This window comes from Molossus molossus, unplaced genomic scaffold (genome assembly GCF_014108415.1).
Source record: "Molossus molossus isolate mMolMol1 unplaced genomic scaffold, mMolMol1.p scaffold_m16_p_11, whole genome shotgun sequence".
NCBI lineage: Eukaryota > Metazoa > Chordata > Mammalia > Chiroptera > Molossidae > Molossus > Molossus molossus.
In genome coordinates, this window is record NW_023425346.1 from 62221950 (window position 1) to 62248167 (window position 26218).

The 26218-nt window shown below is 37.9% G+C and overlaps 1 protein-coding gene across 1 annotated transcript; it reads left to right on the forward strand.

Annotated features, from left to right (window-relative positions):
* Positions 1 to 6737: 6737 nt before the first annotated feature.
* On the forward strand, positions 6738 to 25383 carry OSGEPL1 (O-sialoglycoprotein endopeptidase like 1). Its single transcript, XM_036254443.1, has 8 exons — positions 6738 to 6805; positions 8150 to 8390; positions 18671 to 19058; positions 19857 to 20061; positions 20138 to 20286; positions 23488 to 23618; positions 23742 to 23813; positions 25239 to 25383. The coding sequence occupies exons 2-8, from the start codon at positions 8170 to 8172 to the stop codon at positions 25315 to 25317; spliced, it is 1245 nt and encodes a 414-aa protein (XP_036110336.1). The 5' UTR covers positions 6738 to 6805; positions 8150 to 8169; the 3' UTR covers positions 25318 to 25383.
* Positions 25384 to 26218: the final 835 nt, after the last annotated feature.

Here is a 26218-nt window from a genome sequence, read left to right on the forward strand (position 1 = left end):
TCAGATTTGGGCTGTACTTTGCAAGTGCAGCTCATAAGACACTGATGTATTGCAGGATGGAGGGAGGAAACGAAAATAACTTAGTTTTTTGGCCTTAACACTTAGGTGAATGATTGTGTTAAATATGGAAACTTGCCAATTTCATAAGTTGGTACAGTTTAATGTAAAAAAACACAACTTTTTAAAAACAATTTACAATGCCTATTATTTGGAAGAAAAATCATCATTCCAAATAATTGTTATGCTATAATTGCACCTAATTTCAAGTTAGAGACATAATGGCAATTTCCAAATAGGCATGAGTTTAGAAACGCCACTAATTTTAGCATTCATTGGTGAATCATTCCTGCAGCAGTTATTAATGTGAAGTTCCAATAGTGGCTGTTTTCCTAAGGAAGATTTTTTTCCTTCTTTATTCAATTTTTTTTTTTTATCCTCACCTGAGGACATTTTTCCATTTTTGTTCAGGTAGAGTGGGAGGGAGAGAGAGGAACAGAGAGAGAGAGAGAAACATTGATGTGAAAGGAACACATCGAGTGGCTGCTACCCGCACAACCGACCAGGGCCAGGGACAAACTGCAACCAAGGTATGCGCCCTTAGCGGAAACCGAACCCGGGTCTCTCAGGACCGCAGGCCGACGCTCTAACCACTGAGCCAAACCGGCCAGGGCTCTTTATTCAATTATTTATGTTATGGATTGATTGATATTTTATTCTGTGTTTTATAATCCATTATTATCATTATTAATTTGTTGCTCAAATTGTCCTTCAGCTTTAGCCATTGGGAGCCACAGTTCCCAACAGAACTTTCCAAGTTGGCTCCTGTGTCCTTTTGACCTGCCTTTTTTTTTCAACATAGAACTATATTTTTAGGTTTATGGCACTGTTATCTATTAAACTACAGAGATCCTAAGGGGCATAACAAGATCTCCCTAGCTAATATCTGTGTGAATTAGCCTTATAGAGCTGTATGATGCTAAGAATTAGTGCTAATAAAGGAGGACTTACAACTTTCAAGGCTGTATTTTTTTTTTTTTTTTAATCCTCCCCCGAGGACATTTTTCCATTTTTTGTTCAGGTAGAGTGGGAGGGAGAGAGAGGAACAGAGAGAGAGAGAGAGAAACATCGATGTGAAAGGAACACATCGAGTGGCTGCCACCCGCACGACCAACCAGGGCCGGGGACAAACTGCAACCGAGGTACATGCCCTTAGCGGGAACCGAACCTGGGTCTCTCGGGACGGCAGGCCGACGCTCTAACCGCTGAGCCAAACTGGCCAGGGCTCAAGGCTGCATTTTTGTAATGGAATTTATAACTTGTTTTACACTGAGCCATAATCTAATCCTTATTTTATATATAACTATATATTCTATATAACTCACTATTTAACTTTTAAACTGTTATCAATAGCACTGAATAAACATTAACAGAGCCTTCACTGTTTTCCATATGAAATGGTTTCAGATTTCTCCCACCATCCTGGTATTTCTGCTCTAAGTTCATTATTATATAGTATTAGAGCTAACTATAAGAAGTGATAAGATACGATGTCACAACAACAGTATCATTTCCCTTGTTTTGAGTAAATTTTTTTAAAATGCTGCCTATTATCATTTTAGCTATTTTGAAAGCCACATGTCACTGATTCACTTTATATTTACTAAAACCTCAAGTCTTTAACATGTAGTGCTATTTAATGATGGTTTTCCTTTCATGTACTTACTTGATGAATTTATTAAACCAAAGTCTCAGATTTCTTATTTTTCCCACAGAACCACATCTTGTTAGATTTTAGCCTATAGATTCATTTTGTCTAGCTCAAGTTAAATTTTTATTGTCATGCAGCATATTTCTACATTATGTCTCCTATGTTAATATATGTTGCCAGCCTAGTTGGTGTGGCTCAGTGGTTGAGTGTCGACCCATGCACCAAGAGGTCACTGGTTCAATTCCCGGTCAGGGCACATACCCAGGTTGTGGGCCTGATCCCCAGTGAGGGGCATGCAGGAGGCAGCCAATCGATGTTCTCTTTCATCGATGTTTCTCTCTCTCCCTCCCTCTCTAAAATCAATGAAGAAAAAAATATTTAAAAAATAATAATAATATATGTTGCCAGTAAATGTGACTCCAAAATACTCTCATGCTTATCCTGAAGAAGAAAAATGCAGCACCCATATAGACCAATGCAATTTAATAATCTTTCTCACAGGACAGATAGATGAGTAATTCCCCAAACAATTACCTGGATATTACATGTTGATGTAGGACAAACAAACATGTTTAGGACTGGGAAGATGGTCTAAAAGGAAGTAAGGAGTAGTATTGGGCAGGGAAGAAGTTAGGCAAGGGAAGAGGAAAGATAAACTATGATTCAACAGATAGTTTGTTAATATGGGTTAAAATTTTTTTATTTAACTATAAATGAACTCAGAATTATAAACATCAAATTTAGAATACTGAATAGGGTATACAGCACACAATTCAACTATATTTTGTGATGTTTTATCTCTTGGATGTTGGAGTCACAGAAGTTGATTATTAATACTTTTCATAATCTGAAATGGTTTATAATTTTTAAATAGCTTAGTGAAAATATTTGACTTTTATGTTCAGCATAGCAGTGTAATTTATTCTCTTTGTTGATTCATTCAAGCCCATGATAAACAGCTAATGGTTATGGAAATGACTCAACCTGTAACTTAAAGTTTTGTATAATTTTAAGTTTAGCACATAAGCCAATTTATCACTGTCCTTTTCATCTTATGTTGATGAAAATACATTTTTGTCCAAGAACTGTTGTAAAGAAACTACATTATTAACACTGTAGAATGAACTGTTTTTAAAATATAAGGAATTTTATATAGTATATAAATTTTCTGACTTTCCAATTATGTAGTTATAATTTCTTTTTAATTTTTTTTTTCTTTATTGATTTTTAGAGAGAAAGGAAGGAAGAGGGAGAGAGAGTTAGAAACATCAATGAGAGAGAACATCAATCGGCCACCTCCTGCATGCCCCCTACTGGGAATCTGGCCCACAACCTGGGCATGTGCCCTGACCAGGAATTGAACTAGTGACCTCTTGGTGCATGGGTCGATGATCAACCACTGAGTCACACCAGCCGGGCTGTAGTTATAATTTTTTATCAACAATACTTTTTTTTAAAAACTTCCAACTTTTGCAAAAATTCTGTATTTGTGTTGGCTATTTTATCAAGAAGATAAACATGCATTATTTTCTTCATTTTATAATTTTTTAAATGGAAACAGAGAAGCCAGATGATTTATTGGCTGTTGCCCAGGAAGATACTAGTATACCACCACTACATGAAAACCTGATACAGTGATCCTGCTTTAACACATTCAGCCCTCCTATGAACTATCAAACCATATACTTCTGTCCTGGCACTTAACATTCATAGGAAGCATATGAGAGTAACAAAGAGATTCACCCTCTCCCTCCTGTGCCAAAAACATGTGGACACCACACATTTGAAAATAAAATATCTGAATGTGGCAATTCCTCAAAAACTTAAACAATTACCCTATAATCCAGGCATTCCACTTCTGAGCATATACCCCAAACAAGTGAAAGCAGGGACTTGAAAAGCTATTTGTACAATCCATGCTGATAGCATGTATTATTCACAGTAGCCAGAAGGGGGAAACAACCCAAATGTCTATGGAATGAATGGATAAACAAAATGAGGTATATAGACACAATAGAATATTGTTCACTTTGAAAGGAAGGAAATTCTGATACATGCTACAACATTGGAGGAACCTTGATATTAATGCTAAGTGAAATAAGTCAATCACAAAAGGACAAATATTGTATGATCCTGCTTATATGAGGTACCTATAGTGGTCAAAGTCATAAAAACAGAAACAATGGTGGTTGCCAGGGGCTGGGAGTAAAGGGAAATGGGGTATTGCGTTTAGTGGATACAGAGTTAGAGAAGATGAAAAAGTTTTGGAGGTGGACGGTAGTGATGGTTGCACAACAGTACAAATGTACTCAATACCATTGAACTGTACACCTAAAAATGGTCAAAATCATCTTAGGGTAAATTTGTAAAATAAGCATAATGGCTCAGCAAACAAAATAAAAAGCAAAATATCTTCCAAAGATGAGACCTGATTGACAGTATTACCATTAATGAAAGAATGTTTCATATCAAAAGATAGTTGTTAGCAAAGAAACTTAAGAGAGAGAGGAAAATGACAGTATTTTTAGCACAACTGAATCTATAAAGAAGGTAAGAAGTATGTGACGCAAGTGGGAATGGGTGCATTGGGCTCAAAACATTAGCCATTAAAAGCATCAAACTTATTTCTACTGCACATTTACCAAACAATTATAATTTGTATCTGGCTTTCATTGTAATTTGGTTAACATAGAGAAGGTGAAGACCACCAAGCTCAACTATCCTACCTCCTTCATCATTGAATTTCTCATAAATTAATACATTAGTTTAGTTAGTGGTTTTTACATAGTTTATTAGCAAATTGAATGTGTGACTAAGTACCCTGTAGTCCAGTCACTTCTGACTATCGAATTTCAAGCCTAGATAAGAATCAGAAATCCAGCAATCACACCAAGGTCCTGCTAAGCTATGGATACATTTGTGGTAAGCTACACCACCTTACCCAAGCAACTTTCTCAATGCACACTTTCCATAATGCAGTATTACAGTTGCCTGTTGTTAGACTCGGTTCCTTGAAGATGGGAAATTTTTTTCATCTCTGACAACTAATAAAGTTCCTAGCCCAAAGGGAAAAAAACCAATAAATATTTAATAAAATCCAGTTTAGTAGGACATGATTAGGTAATGAAATGAGTATTGATTCTTCAGTATGTAATTTTCCTCTAAAATTTACAAGTGGGAAGTTAGACAATAGCAGAGACAAAAATGAGCATATTTAGATTTATTTGGAACTCTCAATTCAAGCTGAAGTTCTAGTGATAAGGCTATATTTTGTTGAGAATGTCCATGAGTGGCACTCAAACCATATGATGAAAGCCTAGACAGGCCTCAGAGTATCCATGCCTTTCTAAACAATAACTTCTCCAGTACAATGAAGAACATGGAAGGTGTATACCTTCACTTGCCAAATATGTGGGACGGGTATAAGTGCCATTTCTTTCTACTAACATGCACTCAACCAAAGGAAGAATAATTCCTTCCTAATGTATCCTAGAGTTCTGCTGTTTTACATAATGCAACGTTCAGACTCAACACCAATCAAGAGTGCCTAGATGATGAATCTACTAATGATACTAGCACATACAATGAAGATAACTCTTGACAGCAAAGGAGAGCATTGGGGCACACCTACTGAACATAATTCAAATTGCAAGAAAAACAATGCCAGATGTGAAAGGTTTTATGTTCAGGCTAGATTCCAGTGCAAAATAGAAAATAACCTCTGACTTATCATAGCCAATCAGACAGGATGACTAATTTTTCTTAACCTTTAGGTCTTAATTTTTCTTTTTTTCTCTTTTTGGGTAAACAGTACAGCCTAGGAAAAATATGAGTGGTTTCATCTTTTGGCAGTTAAGAAAACAGACTCCAGAGCTAGATGGACTGACCATATCGTAGTTCTGCACTTACTAGCTGTATGACCTGCACATTACCCAAATTCTGTGAACCAGTTACCTTGTGCAAAATGAAGACAGTACCTACCCCATGAGATTGATGGGAGGGTTAAATAAATAAATCTACAACAGTGCCTGGCACAGAGTAAGTGCCACTTTATCGTTAATTATGGTTATTACTACTACACATAATGAAAAATTTTGAAAACATTAAGTTTCACCTAAAAAACTTTACCTAACATTCTGGTAATTATTAATTGACATATCTGTATCTACCACTAGACTATAACTGACTTCCCAACTGATTTATTCATCTTTTTTTACCAAGAACTTCACACTACAAGGCACAAGTATATGTGCCAGCTCTGCCAATCTTGCATTTATAATGCCCTTGCTTAGTAAAACCTTAAAGCCTACCAGGGAAGAAGAAAAGCTATTGGGATAAATATTCAAACAAGTGGTATTGAGTTCACATACCAAAAAATGTAGAGGTGGGAGAATTTGAGGACACACTATGCTGTTTTGTGCATAATATATTCTGAAAATAGGATACTAAATCTTTAAAGGTATGTGAATATTTACTACAACCACCCCTTAAATTTTTACCACAAAAACGAACCAGCCCCACACATTTTCAAGAAATGGGAGTAACAGTTTAGACTGTCCGACCGGAAACGCTTCCGTTCTCTGTGAGCCCTGTACAAGTCCTTGCGTCTCTAGTTTCCACTGACTCTGAAAATATTACATATCTCAGGCCACACCTTTAGGTTTGGTGATAGTTCATCGGAAATGGAATAATGAACAATCTACCCAATCCTTTTCTCACAGTGGCGTCCGAATCTAGCCCAAACTATATATACATATATATATTTTAATATAGTATAGTGTTTAGAACTTAATGGTGTGTAGTCAGACAAATCCATTTCGGCCTACAGAGAAGTCTTGGTATCTACATATCTGGGGGAAATGCCTGAGCGCACACACAGCATCTAGGGCAAAGGCTGACTTTACGCATATTTACCCAGAGATCAGAGTAACGCCCCTAGGGCAATAGCAACCGGCCCTGACAACGGGACGCTGGCATCGTGTTGATGACGTCACTTCCAGGCGTCGAGGTCCGGCTTTCTAGCCCCGGAGAAAGGGCAGTCCACCCTTGTTACCAGAGAAAGGAGAGAAGTATTAGATACTGTCATTCACCAGGAAGGTGGGTGAGTTGCTCACTCCTCCCCACTGATGCTTTTGTGAGCCTGGAAAAGCGGTTCAAAACCGACTACCTCACCTTCTTACAGCAGACAGCGCTGGCCAAGTCCATTGGGTTCACTTGGGAGCCTTCTTGACCCAAAAGAGAAGTACTTAGCACAAGCCATATTGCCTTAATTTAGTGATTTCTCAGGGTGTGTCTGTCTGAGCTGCACTCCCCGCAGCTGTTCTCTGTAAATTGGTCGATCTCATCTAATCCTAGATGCCCTCTGCCCCAGGGAACAATAAAAAGTTCCAGTACTTACTTGCTCCCCCCCCGCCCCGCCATGCTGTCCATTAGTGTGTTATAGAAAGGGCCTACTTAAACACCCAGGAAGTTTTAGAACAGGTGGTTTGGCAGTATGGAAATACCAGGGGACTTGAGAGATGGACTGCTGTCATTTTGGGATATATAGGATTTTGGGAGATGCCTGTTATGATAAATCTGTGGCAAAAAGGTAGATTTAATTTGATAAACTGTAATTCATGGATAAAATAGGTAAGAGGTTGCAGTCTCTGTAGTCAAGATGTGTTCATTTAAGATGAGCTTTGAGAACACTTATTTCTGAACTAGATGACTAAATCTTATTTTGTGTGTGTTTTGTGTGTACTCTTCCAACCAAATGATTAAATTTTATTTTGAAAGATGTTTCTAGGAAATAGAATGTACTTATTTTTACTGCTCCATTTTGCCTTTAAACCACATTTTGTCTTAATTTTAGCTGTCAAAAAATAAATGACACTTTCCAGAGGACTATTCCTTGCAACTATTGTTCTGTGATATTAGCTGTTTTATAAAGAATAATGAGTCCTGGCTGGTTTTGCTCAGTGGTTAGAGCGTCCTTCTGTGGTCCAGAGAGACCAGGGTTCGGTTCCTGCTAAGGGCATATACCTCAGTTGCAGTTTGTCCCTGGCCCTGGTTGGGTCGTGTGGGTGGCAGCCACTTGATGTGTACCTTTCATGAGATGATTCTCTCTCTCTCTCTCTCTCCTTCTGCTCTATCTGAATAAAAAATGAAAAAAATGTCCTCAGGTGAGGATAAAAAAAAAAAAAAAAAAAATAATAATGAGTGGTTTGGTTAGAACAGCATGAAAGTAAGAGTAATACAAAAAAATTTGTATCTGACTCTCCCGTTTCCCTCCTTAAAGAGCATTATAGTCATTCATACTGTTATTTATAGTATGTAAATTATATAATTATATAGCAAATTGCTACAGCCTAAGTTTTCATAACTTTGCCTAACTGAATGGGTTAGTGGCTAATACCAGATCTAAATAATAATTAGTTTGTTTCTTTAATTTTTTTCCAGGAATTATATATAGAGTAAGTATGCTAATATTGAATAAGACAACAGGAGTTTTTTCTAAACCATCAAAAAGGAGTATTTATGAATATTTAAGAAGTTTTAATTTTCATCCTGGAAAAATATTTCTTCATAAACTGGTATTGGGGATTGAAACCAGTTGTGATGATACAGCAGCTGCTGTGGTGGATGAAACTGGAAATGTTTTGGGAGAAGCAATACATTCCCAAACTGAAGTTCATTTAAAGTAAGTAGAATTATCTTGGTAATTTTCACTTTTTTTGAAAAAGAATGAAGAATTCTTTTGTATTTATCATATATAAAAGTTAAATTTTAGGAGCTAATTTCTTCTCTTATACAAAAGCTTCTGATAACTGCTGTTAGAAAACCTTAAACCCCTCAACCTTGCTTTTAAGCCTCTCCACAATAAGGTTCAAACCTTAGCTAATCCTGTTGCCAAAACAAAACTAAGCTTATTCTCAACTCCAATATTTATCCATGATTTCCCCTCAGTAATGTCCTTTCCTCTTTTCACCTGTATGTGTCATGTTCTCAACTGAAGCCCTAGGAAAGCCTGACTTGACCTCTAGCCTTCAGTTAATCACTGAAAAGAAAAAAATCCTATTCACATTTATATACATAACTCATGTTGGTACTATAATAATAATAATATACTATTGTATTAAATCACAGAATAGCGCAAGATTTATGAACTCAGATGTTTCCAGAGGACCACCAGGCAGGTTATATAAATAAGTGGGCTAGATATAAAGTGGAAAATATCTGGAGGAAGTCACTACTCAGCTCCAGCCAATTATTGCCATGCAGGAATATAAACTCTATGTTATTTGATCATCAGGATATTCAAAAGAAAATGGAAATCCAGAATGTTACTATAATATCTCCAGATTATTTTATTTATTTATTTATTATTTTTTTGGTACGTGCCCCTATCGGGAACTGAACCCGGGACTCTCTGGTCCATAGGCCGACGCTCCAACTGCTGAGCCAAACCGGCCAGGGCAGATTTTTTAAATTAGTAGCTAATTCAAAATACGTTGAAGTACTGTACAGATCAAAAATGCCTTGAAGCCATTAATTTAACAACATCTGAATAGTGAAAAAGGTTGGTATTTTGAGATCACAGACCTGTATTTGAATCATGCATTAGGTATTTGGTATTGCCTAACTTTAGGCAAGTTCTTTATCCTCTCTGATTCGGTGTTCGCATCCATAAAGTGGGAAAGATATCTGCGTTATAGGATTGTGGAAAGTAGAACAGAAATAATATAGAATATTATGATTAGAAATAATATATGTGGAGAGGCAGGATAGACCTCTGATGGTTACATAATATGTAAAAGGGACTATAGATGTTAATAAGGCACAGTGAAGTACTAGAAAGTCCTTGCCTTCAAGAAGCTTAACCTAATCTCTAAGACATGATATACAGTTGACCCTTGGACAACACAGGTTTGAACTGCACAGGTCTACTTATGCATAGATTTTTTTCAATAAATATATTGGAAAAATTTTTGAAGATTTGTGACGATTTGAAAAAAACACGAAAATGAATCATATAGCCTGGAAATATTGAAAAAATAAGAAAAAGGTATGTTGTGCATGTATAAAATATATATAGATATTAGTTTATTTTATAATTTACTACCATGAAATATACACAAATCTATTATAAAAAGTTCAGATTTATCAAAACGTATGCATATATTTACCGTACATGGCACCATGCAGTTGAAGAAATTTAAACAAACATAAAGATGAAGTATTAAGTAATAACTGCATGGAATTAACCGTAGAACATACTGTACTACTGTAATCGTTTTGTAGTCACCTCCTGTTGCTATTGCAGTGAGTTCTAGTGTTGCAAGTATCTGTTTAAAACACTGTATGACTCTAATTATTTCTATGTAAGCAGTTCATCTCTCCAGTATGTTGTGCATCATAGTAAAAAGTGATCTCTTGGGGTTCTTGCGTAGTTTTCATGTTTTGTACAGTACCATACCCCTGTAAGAACTCCATGGGACCCATATGAAGTGCCACTAGTGATGCTGGAAGTGCTCCCAAGAAGCAGAGAAAAGTCATGCCATTACAAAAAAAAGTTAGATTGTTTGATATATATCTAGATATGCCCGCCATTTGAAGGTAAATGAATCCAGTATAAGGACCATTGTTGTTTTTTTTAAAAAAGGATATTTGGTCCTGGCCAGTTTGGCTCAGCGGTTGGAGCGTCGGCCTGCGGTCCAGAGAGACCCAGGTTCGGTTCCCGCTAGGGGTGCATACCTTAGTTGTGGTTTGTCCCCGGCTCTGGTTGGTCCTGCAGGTGGCAGCCACTCAGTGTGTCCTTTTCACGTCGATGTCTCTCTCTCTCTCTTCCTCTCTCTCCCTCCCACTCTATCGGAACAAAAAATGGAAAAGTGTCCTTGGGTGAGGATAAAAAAAAAAAAAAAGAAATTTGTGAGGCTGTTGCTGCAGCTATGCAAGCAGGTATAAACATCTTTCACCCGAGGACATTTTTCCATTTTTTGTTCAGATAGAGTGGGAGAGAGAGAGAGGAAGAGAGAGAGAAAGAAACACCGACGTGAAGGGACACATCAAGTGGCTGCCACCCGCAGGACCAACCAGGGCCGGGGACAAACTGCAACCATGGTACGCGCCCTTAGCGGGAACCAAACCCGGGTCTCTCTGTACCACAGGCCGACGCTCCAACCGCTGAGCGAAACCGGCCAGGGCAACATCTTTCACTTCTTATGAAATACCTTGTATTGAAAATGCAGCTTTTATATGGGTGCAGGATTGCCATAAGAAATGTATACCTATAGAAAAATCCAAGTCATTATATGACAATTTAAAGCAAAAGGAAGGTGAAAGATCTAAAGCTAGAGAATTTTATGCCAGCAATGAATGACTTGATAATTTTAGAGAGAGTTTGGCTTAAAAAATGTCAAGATAACAAGTGAAGCAGCTTCTGTTGACCAAGAGGCAGTAGATCAGTTCCCAGATGTTAAAATCATTGAGTAGAAAGGACATCTGCCTGAATAGGCTTTTTTTTTTAATCCTCACCAGAGGACATTTTTCTATTTTTTGTTCAGATAGAGCGGGAGGGAGAGAGAGGAAGAGAGAGAGAGAAACATCGATGTGAAGGGACACATCGAGTGGCTGCCACCCGCACGACCAACCAGGGCCAGGGACAAACTGCAACCGAGGTACGTGCCCCCAGCGGGAACCGAAGCCGGGTCTCTCTGTACCGCAGGTCGACGCTCCAACCACTGAGCCAAACCGGCCAGGGCCTGAATAGGCTTTTAATGTAGATGATAGTACCCTGTTCTGGAAAGAAAAATGCCACAAAGGACATTTATTAGTAAGGATGAACAGTGAGCACCAGGATTTAAAGGTAGGAAGGGATAGGATTTACAGTATTATCTTGGCAAATGCAGGCAGGTTTGTAATCAGGACTGACCTTATCTATAAAGCTGCTAACCCCTGAACTTTGAAGGAAAAAGATGAATACCAGCTGCCAATCTTTTGGTTGTATGACAACAAGATGGCCTGGACAATGAGAACCCTTTTTCTGGATTGATTACATCCATGCTTTGTAAGGAAGTACATTACTGGTAAAGGACTGCCTTTTAAAGTTATTTTAATATTGGACAATGTCCCTGGCTACCCAGAAACCTATGAGTTAATGCTGAAGGTGTCAAAATGGTCTGTTTGCCTCCAAACACAACATCTCTAATTCAGTCTCTAGATTAGGGGGTGATTAGGACCTTTAAGTCTCATTACACACTGTACTCTGTGGAAAGGATTGTTAGTACTATGGAAGAGAACCTGGATAGAGAGAACCTCATGAAAGTTTAGAAGGATTGCACCATTGAAAATGCCATCATTCCAATGGAAAATGCTGTGAAAGCCATAAAGCTCTAAACAATAATTTCCTGCTAGAGTAAACTGTGTCCAAATGTTGTGCACGACCTCATAGGACTTATGACAACCAATCAAGGAAGTCATGAAACAGATTGTGGATGTGGCAAAAAGGTAGGGGTGAAGGGTTTCTAAATATGGATCTTGGAGAAAATCAAGAGCTAATAGATACCATACCAGAGGAATTAACAGAAGACAACTTGATGGAGATGAATGCTTCCAAATCAGTACTAGATAATGAAGAAGAACTGTAGAAGAAGCAGTGCCAGGAAGAAAATTGTCAATAGCTAATCTGGCAGAAGGGTTCCAATTATTCAAGACTTTTGACTTCTTTTACGACATGGACTCTTCCATGATATGGACACTGAAACTCAAAAAAAAGGGGGGGGGGAGGATTGGTATTATATAGAAACATTTTTAAAGAAATGAAAAAGAGGGAGGAAAATGGTGGTGGAGTGAATAGAAGCTACACAGACTGTCTCACAGGACCAAACTGGAATTACAACTAAAATAAAGACAAGTCATCTGGAAAAACCAACTGAAGAGCAGCTGGACAGAACCCTTATAACCAGGGGTGTAAAGAGGATCCAAAATTGAGACTAGTAGGAGCTGCAGAGGTGTGAGAGGGCTGGCTGAGTGCCCACAGGAAGCAGCTGAGAGTTGTCTTAGCTGTGAGCAGTTCCCTCTCACAAGTCAGGGGTTAAAACTCCAAACTGGCTCCCCAGCACAGAATGGTAGAACAGGGAAAGGTGCCCACATAACACCTGGCTGAGAAAATCACAAGAGCAGAGGTTTTGTCTGGCAGGGAGAGGCTCAGGGAACATTGGCACTTCCCTGAAGGGCCAGTGCACTAAATTACAGCTACAACCACTCACCTTGGCTCCAGCAGAGGGAAGGTGGACTGGACTGGAACTGTGTGAGGAGAGTTGGGGGTTTGTGGCACGGGAGAGAGCTGGGAAGGAGGCCATCAGGAGCTCTATGCTGAGTTACTCTCCCACAACACAGTAGCCATATTCCTCACGAAACCCCCTCCCAGAGTGGCATTAGCTCTGGGGAGAAGCAACTGCCCCTCCTCCCGGGTATTTAATGGCCTCCTGGCCCAGAGAAGTGCAACCTAAGGCTCATTAATAGTCAGAAAATATCTGCCAGCCAGTAGGCAGAGAAGAGCCTCTGAAAACTTTGAGCTTGGGATCTGGCTCTCAGTGTTGGGGGTCATAGCTCTGGGATCTGAGCTGTGAAGGCTGAGGCCTGGGTCCCTGCACTGAGCCAATAATCTACACTGCAGAAACCATTTTCTTCTCAAAGCAACTTTAGCCCAGGGGAAAGAAATTGCCCCACTTGCTGGAAATCCTCTTACCCTGCCCATCTGAGAGATTTTTCATTCAGCTGAGGGCTACAACCTGAGGCTCATTAAGTAACTGGGACTAATAGCCTGCAGACAAAAGCTCTAAGAATACTGAATCTTTGCTTGGCCTGTGACTCTACCCAGGAAAGTCAGATCCACTGGTGTTTAGCGTGGTCCATTCTATACTCATCGAAGCCCAGCTAAGGGACCCACAGTCAGCAGAACACTGACACAGGGAATATTTGGCAGGCTCCAAACCCTGCTGAGACAGCCATAATGGTGAAACAAAGAAACAAATCCCAAATGAAAGAACAAGAGAATTCTACAGAAGAAGGGAGAAATAAAATGGAGTTACACAAGTTATCAGAGGTAGAGTTCAAAGTAATGATTCTGAGGAAGCTCAACAGAATGAGTAAAGATACAGAAAGAATGAAAATCAACCAACTGAAAATGAAAAACCACCAAGCGGAGATGAAGAATGACATAGCAGAAATAAAGAACACATTAGAAGGAATAACCACCAGATTAGAGGAAGCCGAGGATTGGATCAACGAATTAGAAAACGGTAGGAAAAAAAAAAAAATCAGAGAACCAAAAAGAAAAAACAATGAAAAAAACAGGAGGACAGTTTAAGAGAGCTGTGGGACAATATGAAACGTAACAACATCCACATCATATGAGTAGCAGAAGAAGAGGAAAATGAACAAGGGTTAGAGAATATATTTGAAGAAATAGTGGCAGAAAACTTCCCTAACTTGGTGAAGGAAAAAGACATACATGTTCAGGAAGCACAGAGAGCCCCAAGTAAGAAGAACCCAAAGAGGCCCACACCAATTCACACCATAATTAAAATGCCAAAAATTAAAGACAAAGAATTTTAAAGGCAGCAAGAGAAAAGCAACAGATTACCCACAGAGGAGCCCATAAAGCTGTCAGCTGATTTATCAACAGAAACACAACAGGCCATATGGGAATGGCATGAAGTATTCAAGGTAATGAAAAACAAGGATCTGAATCCAAGACTACTGTATCCAGCAAGGCTATCATTCAAAATAGAAGGTGAAATAAAGAGCTTCCCAGACACAAAAAGGCTAAGGGAATATATTAGCACAAAACCAGCACTGCAAGAAATGTTAAAAGGACTGCTGTAATCAGAAGAAAGAGAGAGAGAAACATAGCCATAATAAATAAAAGTGGCAATAAATAAGTACATATCAATAATCTTAAATGTAAATGGATTAAACTCTCCAAGAGTGTATGAGACTTCTTTGAATCATCATCATCACCAAAGTATTCAACGTGTAGAATATCATGTGCAAGACTTGTATTAAAGTGGGTAGCCCATCCTTACTTAGGCATAAAGTGAGTAATACTTAATATAAACTTAGTAATGTGTTAGTTTTCTTACTGTTTTATAACTTAGTTTTCAAAGAATTACATTACAGTACAGTATGCTCCTCTCTGATAATTAGAGAAACTGCATATCAGCTAATCATCACAAGGGTTTTTTGTTTTTGTTTTTTTTCATTCTAAAAGAGGATGAGAGTCACCTTTTTTTAAAAAACTTATCTTTATTGTTTAATGTATTACAGATGTTCCTCATTTTTCCCCCATTGACCCCCTCCTCCCCACTGACACCCCCCTCCTGCCTTTCGCCACACTGTTGTCTGTGTCCATTGGTTATGCATATATGCATATCAGTTCTTTGTTTATTTCTTCCCTTCCTCTATACCCACTTCCCTTTGAGGTTTGTCAGGCTAGCAACCAGTTTGTACTTCTTAATCCCTTCACCTTTTTCTCCCATTCCCCCAACCCCCCTCCCATCTGGCAACCAACAAAATTTCTCTGTATCTATAAGAATGTTTTTGTTCTGCTTGTTCATTTTGTTTGCAGATTCAATTGTCAATAGATATGTATTCATTGCCATTTTGTTGTTCATATTTTTTATCTTTTTCTTCAAGAAGACCCTTCAACATTTCATATAATAATGGTTTTGTGGTGATGAACTCCTTTAGCTTTTCCTTGTCTGGGAAACTCTTTACATGGCCATCAATTCTAAATGACAGCTTTGCAGGCCAGAGTAATCTTGGTTGTAGGTTTTTGCTTTTCATCACTCTGAATATTTGTTGCCACTCCCTTCTGGCCTGCAAAGTTTCTTTTGAGAAATCAGCTGACAGCCTAATGGGTACTCCCTTGTAGGTAACTAGCTGCCTTTCTCTTGCTGCTTTTAAGATTCTCTCTTTGTCTTGAACCATTTGCATTTTGATGATGATGTGTCTTGGTGTGGGCCTCTTGGGGTTCATCTTGTTTGGGACTCTCTGTGCTTCCTGGACTTGTATGTCTGTTTCCTTCACTAGCTAGGGAAGTTTTCTGCCATATTGTTTCAAGTAGGTTTTCGATTTCTTGTTCTCTCTCTTCTCCTTCTGGCACCCTCAAGATGTGAATGTTGGCACGCCTGAAGTTGTCCCAGAAGCTCCTTACACTATCCTCTTTTTTTTTTTTCTTTTTGCTGTTCTGATTGAGTGTTTTTTGCTTTCTTATATTCCAAATCGATGGTTTGCTTCTTGGCTTTACCTGCTCTACTATTGAATCTGTGTAAATTATTCTTTATTTTAGTCAGTGCCTCATTCATTTCTGACTGTGCATCCATCATTTCTGACTCCTCCTTTTTTATTGTCTTGAGGTTCTCACTAAGTTCATTGAGCATCCTTATAAGCAGTGTTTTGAACTCTGCATCTGTTAGATTGCTTATCTCCATTTTGCTTAGTTCTTTTCCTGGAGTTTGTTCTGTTCTTTTATTTGGGACCTGTTTCTTTGTCTCCTCATTTTGGCTGCCTCCCTGTGTTTGTTTCCATGTATTACTTAATGAGAGGTATGGGGCTATCTGAGACCAGATGCTGCTTGTTTGAAAGAATTTAGGAAAACCTGAAGCAGGATCCAAGACGGGCCAATCCTATGATAAAGCAGCTGGCAACAGCTTGGATGGGCCTGAAAGTTGGGTAGAGCAGGGCCCTCAGGGAATCACCAGGGCTGGGCAAACACTGTGAGCCAGGTTGCTGGAGTCCCACCTATGGCAGCTGTCTGCCGCCCCAGGGAATGTCTCACCAAAGGAACAAAGGCCTCTGACAACACGTCTGTCCAGGGGAAAGCTTCCTCTCCAGCCCTCGCTCCAATGACAAACAACTCAGTTCTTCCCCTGTATGTCTCTGGTGCCTTTCAAGTTGCCTCCCCTATGCTGGAGCCTGGAGGGTGCGAGTCTGAGTAAGTCCATGCGTGGCCATTTAACAGGAGTTGCCTGAGGCTCCAGATGCCTCAGCCTCCCTCAGTCTCAGTTCCCACTGGTTTTTCCATCCAGAAGTTATGGGGACTTCTCTTCCTGGCACTGGAATCCTGAGCTGGGTGCCTGATGTGGGATGGGGACCCATCAATCCTCAGGGAGGACCTTCTCAGCCGAGGTGTCCCTCCTGATTTTTATGCACCACATGTGGGTGTGAGACCAACCCGTCGCGCCTCTCCCCCTCCTACCAGTCTCAATGTGGCTGCTTCTTTAATTTCGTAGTTATAGGACTTCCATTCAGCTTGATTTCAGGTGGCCTTGAATGATGGTGGTTCTGTAGTTTAGTTGTAACTTCGATGTGGTTGTGGGAGGACCCGCTACCATGTTTACCTACGCCTCCATCTTGACCAGAAGTCTATCACAAGTGTTTTTAAAAATGTAAGTGTTTCCAACACTATATTATGAGTAGGACTATAATACTGTATGTCATAAAAATTTTTATAACCATTTATTTTATAGGCTAGGCTACTGTGAATCAGTTATATTGATTATACTAGAATACCATAAAGCAAATCATATTGCTGCTTCTTTGTTTTCAATGTATGAATTGTTATACCTGTAAATGAATGTACATTTTTGAACATTATCTTTTCATTTTTGATGTCTACTGTTAGTAATACGTATAAATCTACAATGTTTTGTATCAAATAAGACAATATTGATGGAGGTACTGATAGATGATCCATCTTGTAAACAGACAAAATAAACTTATAATATCAACAAATACAGTACAGTACTATAAGTGCTGGTTTTCTTAATAGTATTGTCTTTTCTCTAGCTTACTTTATTGTAAGAATACAGTATGTAATACACATATAAAACATGTAAATTAACATGTAAATTTTATCAGTAAGACTGCTAGTCAGCAGTAGGCTTTTAGTAATAAAGTTTTAGAGAAGTCAAAGTTATACATGGATTTTCAACTTTATGGGGGTTGGTACCCCTGAGTCCTTCATTGTCCAAGGGTCAACTGTATTAAATAAATACTCATTGCATGCACCTATTGAGGATATTCATCTTTGTGTGTAGAACTAGCAGATCTTCAACATCAAATATTTGAAGATGGTACTATTTTTTTTCTGAGATTTGAGGTGCATGTTGCAGATCCTGTATTCTATTGCTGTGGTTCTCTGTCACATGCTGGCAGGTTTTTTGCTAGCAACTTTACCTCCTAATTCTTTACTTTTGACATTTGAAGTGATAATTCACTGCTGTCCTACATGGACCAAAAATCAAAATTACCAACTCTGAGCACAAACTTTATTTTAGGATTGTAAGCTGTCAATTGTGCTGCTGTGACTTCAAGTACAGAATGTTTAAAAATAAACTCATCTCCTTCACAAAACTGTCTTCATGTTTCTGTTAGTGTTTTTCTTCCAGTCATTCCAGCTCAATATTTGATTCATCTTTGATGCCTTGCTTTTCCTTTCTCTTATATACAATTACTTATTATAATTTTCCATGCTCTCCGTCCCTTTCTTTTCATTCTCACAATAATCCAGTTTAAGATGTAATCACCTTACCCTTTTGCAATAACTTTAAAAATCTTCCTATCTGCAGAAAGATTAATTTTTCTAAAATCAAATTTTATCTTGTCCTTTCCTTGTTTAAGATTTCTTCCTTAGAATACTTCTCAAAATTATTCTGGTGATTTCCTTCATCAACAAATCCATAGGAGTTTGTTGTGCGCAATTTTGAACAAAGATATTATACCCTTAACCACTACATATTGAGTTATTATAATGAGCTGTATTATAAGACACATATTTGAAAATATTTGACTTCCTAACATTTTAGCTATGTAATGGTTAATTTGAAAACATGCCTTCAGCTATAATATATTATTTTTCTTCCTCTATTTTTACAATTTTAAAATTATAAAAAACTTTTTTTTAATTTCTTTTAGAACAGGTGGGATTATTCCTCCAGTAGCTCAACAACTTCACAGAGAAAATATTCAACGAATAGTACAAGAAGCTCTCTCTGTCAGTAAAGTCTGTCCAAGTGAACTCTCAGCAATTGCAACTACCATAAAACCAGGACTTGCTTTAAGCTTGGGAGTGGGCTTATCCTTTAGCTTACAGCTAGTTGACCAGTTAAAAAAGCCCTTTATTCCCATTCATCATATGGAAGCTCATGCACTTACTATTAGGTTGACAAATAATGTAGAATTTCCTTTTTTAGTTCTTTTGATTTCTGGGGGCCATTGTCTATTGGCATTAGTTAGAGGAGTTTCAGATTTTCTGCTTCTTGGAAAGTCTTTGGACATAGCACCCGGTGACATGCTTGACAAGGTAATTAAGAATTTCTACATTCTTTTTTGTTAACGTGTCTGTTTCGGTTAAATAGTAATAGCTGTACTAGTACCATTCATCTAAATATTTCTGAATAATATCATATTAGACTGAAAAAGTATATGTGCAGTAAGACAAAAAGAAAAAGTAGCGCCTAATTTACAAAAGATTCTTTTTTACCCATTCCAAATAAAATGGTCAGAGGTTTGTATCAGCACATAACGGCACAAATAGTTTGCAAACATAGTTATGATTTTAAAATAGGATAATATATGTGAAAGAAAATATTTTGTGAAGTGTAAAGTACTGTAAAAATGTGAAATATGAGGATATATAAAGGTAACATAAGGATATTAAAGATGCACAAAGTGCTATGGTTAAATGTCATAATTGCCCATACAACCAAGCATATTTCTGTTTCCTTTGTTCTAGAATCCTACAGAACCTAATGCCATATACAGAAATCCTGCTGCCAACAGCAGAAATGATTAGAAGAAATAGGGCAGGTTCTTATTTTTGAAGTTCATCATTAAGTGGTCATTGTTAACTTCAAACCTATTTTCCATCCCCAGTAGAGGAGCAAAAGTAGATATGGAGGCAGTGATTGGCTGCTATTTATCAAATTGTCAGAAAGAGCAAAATTGGCTCTTTACTGGCCATCAGCCATCGTCCATATTTGTAAAAGTATAGCATGTCTTATTCATCCAGGATTTTTGTGTTTTTTATTTCCTTTGCATCTTGGTTTCAAAATGTGCAGTTTTATGACTCATTATAAATTTTTTTGTCTGTTTTTAATAGGTAGCAAGAAGACTTTTTTTAATAAAACATCCAGAGTGTTCCACCATGAGTGGTGGGAAGGCTATAGAACACTTGGCTAAACAAGGAAATAAATTGCATTTTGAATTCAAACCTCCCATGCAACGTGCTAAAAATTGTGATTTTTCTTTTACTGGACTTCAACACGTTATTGATAAGACAATAACGCAAAAAGAAAAAGAGGAAGGTATATTTCTAATTAATAAAATTGGACAAATAAGTAATCCTGGATTGTGCCTAAAAATACCTGCTTGTTTCTGCAGGGATTGAGAAGGGGCAAATTCTATCTTCAGCTGCCGACATTGCTGCTGCAGTACAACACATAACGGCATGTCACATTGCAAAAAGAACACATCGTGCTATTTTGTTTTGTAAGCAGAGAGACTTGTTACCTCAAAGTAATGCGGTACTGGTAAGTTTTCTCATCACATCTTAGAATAGTAGTAACACTTTACTGTATGATATTTTTCTTCCAAGAACTTAATTAACCCTGTGCATAGGATGGAAAGGTCTTTATGCCATAAGCCAGCCCTGACAGTATGAAATATGAATAAAGACTAACATCCATTTCTGGTACAGTCATGGCAGCTTTATGGGACATATGTATAACCTGTGTGGCAAAAAAAAAAAAAAAAAAAAGTCTAAGGCTGCATCTTTTCATTGAATTTAAAAGAAGGTTTACAATAAGAAATGAAATGGAGTAACTGGTGTCATTATTTTTAAAAAAATAGTGCCCTGGCCAGTTTGGCTCAGCAATTAGAGCATTGGCCTGTGGTCTGGAGAGACCCGGGTTTGGTTCCCACTAAGAGCATGTACCTCAGGACTTCCGGTCAAGATGGCAGTGTAGATAAACACGGTATCGAGTCCTCCCACAAAGACATCAAAGTTACAACTAAACTACAGAACAACCATCATTCAAAACTGCCTGAAATCAAGCTGAATGGAAGTCCTACAACTACGGAATTAAAGCAGCAGCTGCATCGAGATTGGTAGGGGTGGAGGCGGACAGGCTGGTCCCACACCCATGTGTGGCGGATAAAATTAGGAGGATACCTCGGCTGGGAAGGTCCTCCCTGAGGACTGAGGGGTCCCCGTCCCACGCCAGGGGCCCTGTTCAGGGTTCCAGTGCCAGGAAGAGAAGTCCCCATAACTTCTGGCTGGAAAAACCAGTGGGAACTGAGGCTCAGGGGGGCTGAAGCTGCTGGAGTCCCAAGCAGCTCCTTAAAGGGCCCGCACACAGACTTGTCGGACTCACTCCCTCTAAGCTTGGAAGGGAGGCAGCTCGAGGGGCACCAGAGAAATACAGGAAAGAACTGAGCTGTTTGGCACTGGAGCGAGTGCTGGAGAGGGGGCTTTCTCAGGGACAAACGTGCTGTCAGAGGCCTTTGTTCCTTTGGTGAGCCCTTCCCGGGGGGCGGCAGACAGTCGGCATATCTGGGACTACAGCAACCTGGTAGCCCCACCCTGGTAATTCCCTGAGGCCCCGCCCCACGCAACTTTCAGGCCCACCCAAGCTGTCCCAGTTGCTTAACCATAGGATTGGCTTGTCTTGGATCCTGCTTCAGGTTTCCTAAATTCTTTCAAACAAGCAGCATCTGGTCTCAGATAGCCCCATACCTCTCATTAAGTAATACACAGAAACAAACACAGGGAGGCAGCCAAAATGAGGAGATAAAGAAACAGGTCCCAAATGAAAGAACAGAACAAAACCTCAAGAAAAGAACTAAGCGAAATGGAGATAAGCAACCTAACAGATGCTGAGTTCAAAATACTGCATATAAGGATGCTCAGTGAACTTAGTGAGAACCTCAATGAACTTAGTGAGGGCCTCAAGAGCATAAAAAAAGGTCCAGTCAGAAATGATGGATGCACAGTCAGAAATGAAAGAGGCACTGACTAAAATAAAGAATAATTTACACAGATTCAATAGTAGGATACGTAAATCCAAGACGCAAACCATTGATTTGGAATATAAGGAAGCAAAAAAAAAACACCCAATCAGAACAGCAAAAAGAAAAAAGAATCCAAAAAAATGAGGATAGTGTAAGGAGCCTCTGGGACAATCTCAAGCGTGCCAACATTCGCATCTTGGGGGTGCCAGAAGGAGAAGACAGAGACAAGAAATCGAAAACCTGTTTGAAACAATAATGGCAGAAAACTTTGCTAACTTGGTGAAGGAAACAGACATACAAGTCCAGGAAGCACAGAGAGTCCCAAACAAGATGAACTCCAAGAGGCACACACCAAGACACATCATCATCAAAATGCAAAAGGTTCAAGACAAAGAGAGAATCTTAAAAGCAGCAAGAGAAAGGCAGCTAGTTACCTACAAGGGAGTACCCATTAGGCTGTCAGCTGATTTCTCAAAAGAAACTTTGCAGGCCAGAAGGGAGTGGCAAGAAATATTCAGAGTGATGAAAACCAAGAACCTACAACCAAGATTACTCTATCCTGCAAAGCTGTCATTTAGAATCGATGGCCATATAAAGAAAGAGTTTCCCAGACAAGAAAAAGTTAAAGGAGTTCATCACCACCAAACCATTATTATATGAAATGATGAAGGGTCTTTTTGAAGAAAAAGATAAAATATATGAACAAACAAAATGTCAATGAATACATATCTATTGACAATGGAATCTACAAACAAAATGAACAGGCAGAGCAGAAACATTCTCAGATACAGAGAATGTTTTGTTGGTTGCCAGATGAGAGGGGAGTTGGGGGAATGGGTGAAAAAGGTGAGGGGATTAAGAAGTACAAATCATTGCTAGACTTACAAACCTCAAAGGGAAAGGGGTTGGGGGGTGGGAAGAAGTAAACCAAAGAACTTATATGCATAACCAATGGACAGAGACAATAGTGTGGGAAAAGGAGAGAGGGAGGCGGGAGTGGGGAGGAGGGGGTCAATGGGGGGAAAATGAGGAACATCTGTAATACATTCAATAATAAAGATTTAAAAAAAAAAAAAAAAGAGCACGTACCTTGGTTGCAGTTTGTCCCCGGCCCTGATTGGGTCACGTGGGTGGCAACCACTCCATGTGTCCCTTTCACATTGATGTTTCTCTCTCCCTCCCACTCTATCTGAACAAAATATCTAAAAAAATGTCCTTGGGTGAGGATAAAAAGACAAAAAATAGGCTGATTTCCTTAATATTTATGTTTCTATGGTGAAATGTCTTTAATGTGTTTAAAGCCTTGATAAACTTCTTATTTAAACTTCATTCTTTTAAAAATTATGATGTGAGACAATATCTAAATGATAGTAGATTCACAAAATTGAATATCAAAGATAATAGTTTTTTTAAGAATTCTGTAGTAAAAAGAAAAAATGTTTATAAGTAAAAACTTCAAGGTCTAAAGTATTGTTGTACCATGATTGTAATTAGGAAGTTTAGAAGAAAATATACAAAAATGATAGGAGTGATTATTGGTTGATACTAAAATTTTTGGTGATTTTTTCTCTCCAAATTGTTGTTATACAAATATATCACTTGCCCATTTTCATCTATCAGAATGTGATATTTTTATTGTATAATGCTGCTGCTTTCCTCAAGTTTAGCTAAAAGTTTGGCTCATATCCATTTGTTAATTTTGGTCTTCTCAATTCCTTTAGGTTGTATCTGGAGGAGTTGCAAGTAACTTATATATCCGAAAAACTCTGGAAATTGTAACAAATGCAACACAATGCACTTTGATGTGTCCTCCTCCCAGACTGTGCACTGACAATGGCATCATGATTGCATGGTAAGCCAAGGGATATATATGCTTCCTTCATAATTATGTAAATATTAATTGCCATTTCATCATGCTAAATATTCTTCCTTTAAATCTTGGGCTGTTTACTATACTTTAATGATTCTTATTTAGGAATGGTATTGAAAGACTGCGTGCTGGCTTGGGCATTTTATACAACACAGAAGGCATCCGCTATGAACCAAAGTATGTAGTACTATTCATATCTTTATGCAAGTTGCATTATAAAAGTCAAAGCCTTGATTTTGCTTTTATATATGAGGTTTTCATTGACATTCTGGTTATATTATTTCTTTCATTAACCTAGGAGGTAGACACCTTATAAGAAATACTTTTACTACAATTTAAAATCATAAAAAATTTTACAAATCATAGGTTAGAAACAGGTGGTGGGTAAGGGTGATGGATTCCTTTATTTGGAAACAATGGAAACCATGTCTATGGCCTGACTTTTGCAATGTTAAAACCATCTCAGAACTGGCGAGTATGCTGGGAAACTTAAGGAAAATGTGCAAAAAGCATTCAGGTTGAGACTAGGCTGTGAATATGCTCTTTAACATGCAGCTGAGAAATGGCCAAAAGATAACTGTTTTCTGCAAGTCTTATTTTATCTCTCAAATCAAAGTTCCAAAGAATAGCAAAGTTTTTCAATTTTTTAAGTTCTGGTGTAAATTAATTCTAGAATAGTAAAAACAGTAAAGGATGACTGTGTTTCAAAATCTAACATAGTTCTGTTTCTAACATTGTTTCATCTGATGTTTTAAAACTTTTCCACATTATAGTCCATAACTGTAGCTATATGAATCACGGACTCTTATGGCTGATTATAAATGAACAGAGTTTGGTTAGTAGTAGCAGAAGAAAACCCTATGTCCATGGCCTAGCCTTTGGTAGAATATATCATCTGATCCAGTAGTCTTTTGGCAGTGTGGAGGCTGGAGACTGTGACTTTTTCCAGGTTGGGCAACAGAGTAAAAAAGCAGAAATCAGAAGCCAAAATTATTAACTAATGAAGCACAAAGAAAGGGGGTAGGATCTAAGACCTCTCCTGCCAATAGCAACAAAGGAGGGTAGAAAAGGAACAAGCCAAATTTTGAAACCTCAGAGAAGAATCGATAGAAACCTGGGAAATTTCTAAAGTAGGAATGGGTGCAGGTTTGACTTTAGTTATATGGTAAACTGTTTTCACCTTCTTAGCTTTGTAGAGAATTATAAGACTTTTTGGTTATTTTTCTCCTTCATTTTAAGTTTTAATTTATTGACAGTATTTGAGAGATGTGAATTATTTCTTTCAAAACATCTCAATCTCCAAAGTCATTGAGTTATATATTAAATATGTATAGCTTTTACATGTCAAATATACCTCAAAGTGGTTTTATAAAACCTCTAAATTTAGATTTCTTATTAGTGGAACTGGCCTTTCTTCATCTATTATTCTGGTTTGAGGTCCTATTGTATTTGTATGTACTCAAGAACTTTCACCACATATGATTAATGATAAATTAGATAGATATGTATATTGTTTGTTAGAATTCTAAGCAAATAGTCTGCAGAACTAGTGATCAGGAAGCAAATATTTGAAATAATGTGATTTGTCTTATTATGATGCAGATGTCCTTTAGGAGTGGATATATCGAAAGAAGTTGGAGAAGCTGCTATTAAAGTTCCAAGATTAAAAATGAATGTTTGAATTTTGCTTTTCAAAGATCCCTAAAGGTAGTATTTCAGCGTTCAGTTTTGATTTTTTATATATCAAATAGTAGGAGATACATAATATTGTTCATCAAGACTTTCTTTTGTTTTTCCTTTTCTTATGTTTGATGTTTAACCTGCTCTTCTGAGAGACTGTAATGATATGTTATTGTCTTATAAGAGAATATACATTTTAAATAAAATACCAAAGTAATACATCTTGTAGGGGAAAGGATGTACCAATATTGGCAGGTAGAAAAACAAACCTGCAAGAAGAAATACAGTGATTCTGCAAAATTTTGGACCCATGTTATACAGGCTTAGATCCTGCCCCCCACCACACTCCCTTTTCATATCAGAGTAATAGAAGTTTTTTTGTTGTTGTTTGTTTGTTTTTTGCTTCTGCTGAAACATTAGCCTGACTTTTCTAACAAGAGAACAGTTTTAGAAAGGGAGCTGGGTCAAAGTTGTGTCAAATCATAGAATTCGAAATCAAGGCAAAAGGTAATTTTGGCTAACAGAATGTATGTTATTATTTATAAAAATATATGTTATATAGATATGTTCTCTGGAGCAAAGGGAATGTCTATATGTTTCTTAAAACCCATCTGAAATTTTAAGAATAAGAATTGTTACATGCAAATGATTTCTCATTGCACATTGTACTTTTTAGTTGACCACATGTTTATATCCATTATTTAAAAAATTTTATTTAACTGATGAAAATATATGTGATGTAAAAGGTTTTGTTTTGTTTTTGAATACTTTCCTTGAATCTGAAACTTTGTACTTCAGATGTCATAACAGTTTATCACTTTTTTCTGCCTAGATTAAAGTAACTTTAATATAAGGACAATGCTACTGAAAATGTCCTTTGAGAGATTTTACCAGTAGAAATT

Bases quoted from the DNA above. Each gene is read 5' to 3' on its own strand.
- OSGEPL1 (XM_036254443.1), top strand. From the start codon at position 8,170: ATGCTAATATTGAATAAGACAACAGGAGTTTTTTCTAAACCATCAAAA. The intron at 19,059-19,856 runs GTAATTAAGAAT...TGTTTTTAATAG, and splicing joins CCGGTGACATGCTTGACAAG to GTAGCAAGAAGACTTTTTTT. The intron at 20,062-20,137 runs GTATATTTCTAA...TTGTTTCTGCAG, and splicing joins GCAAAAAGAAAAAGAGGAAG to GGATTGAGAAGGGGCAAATT.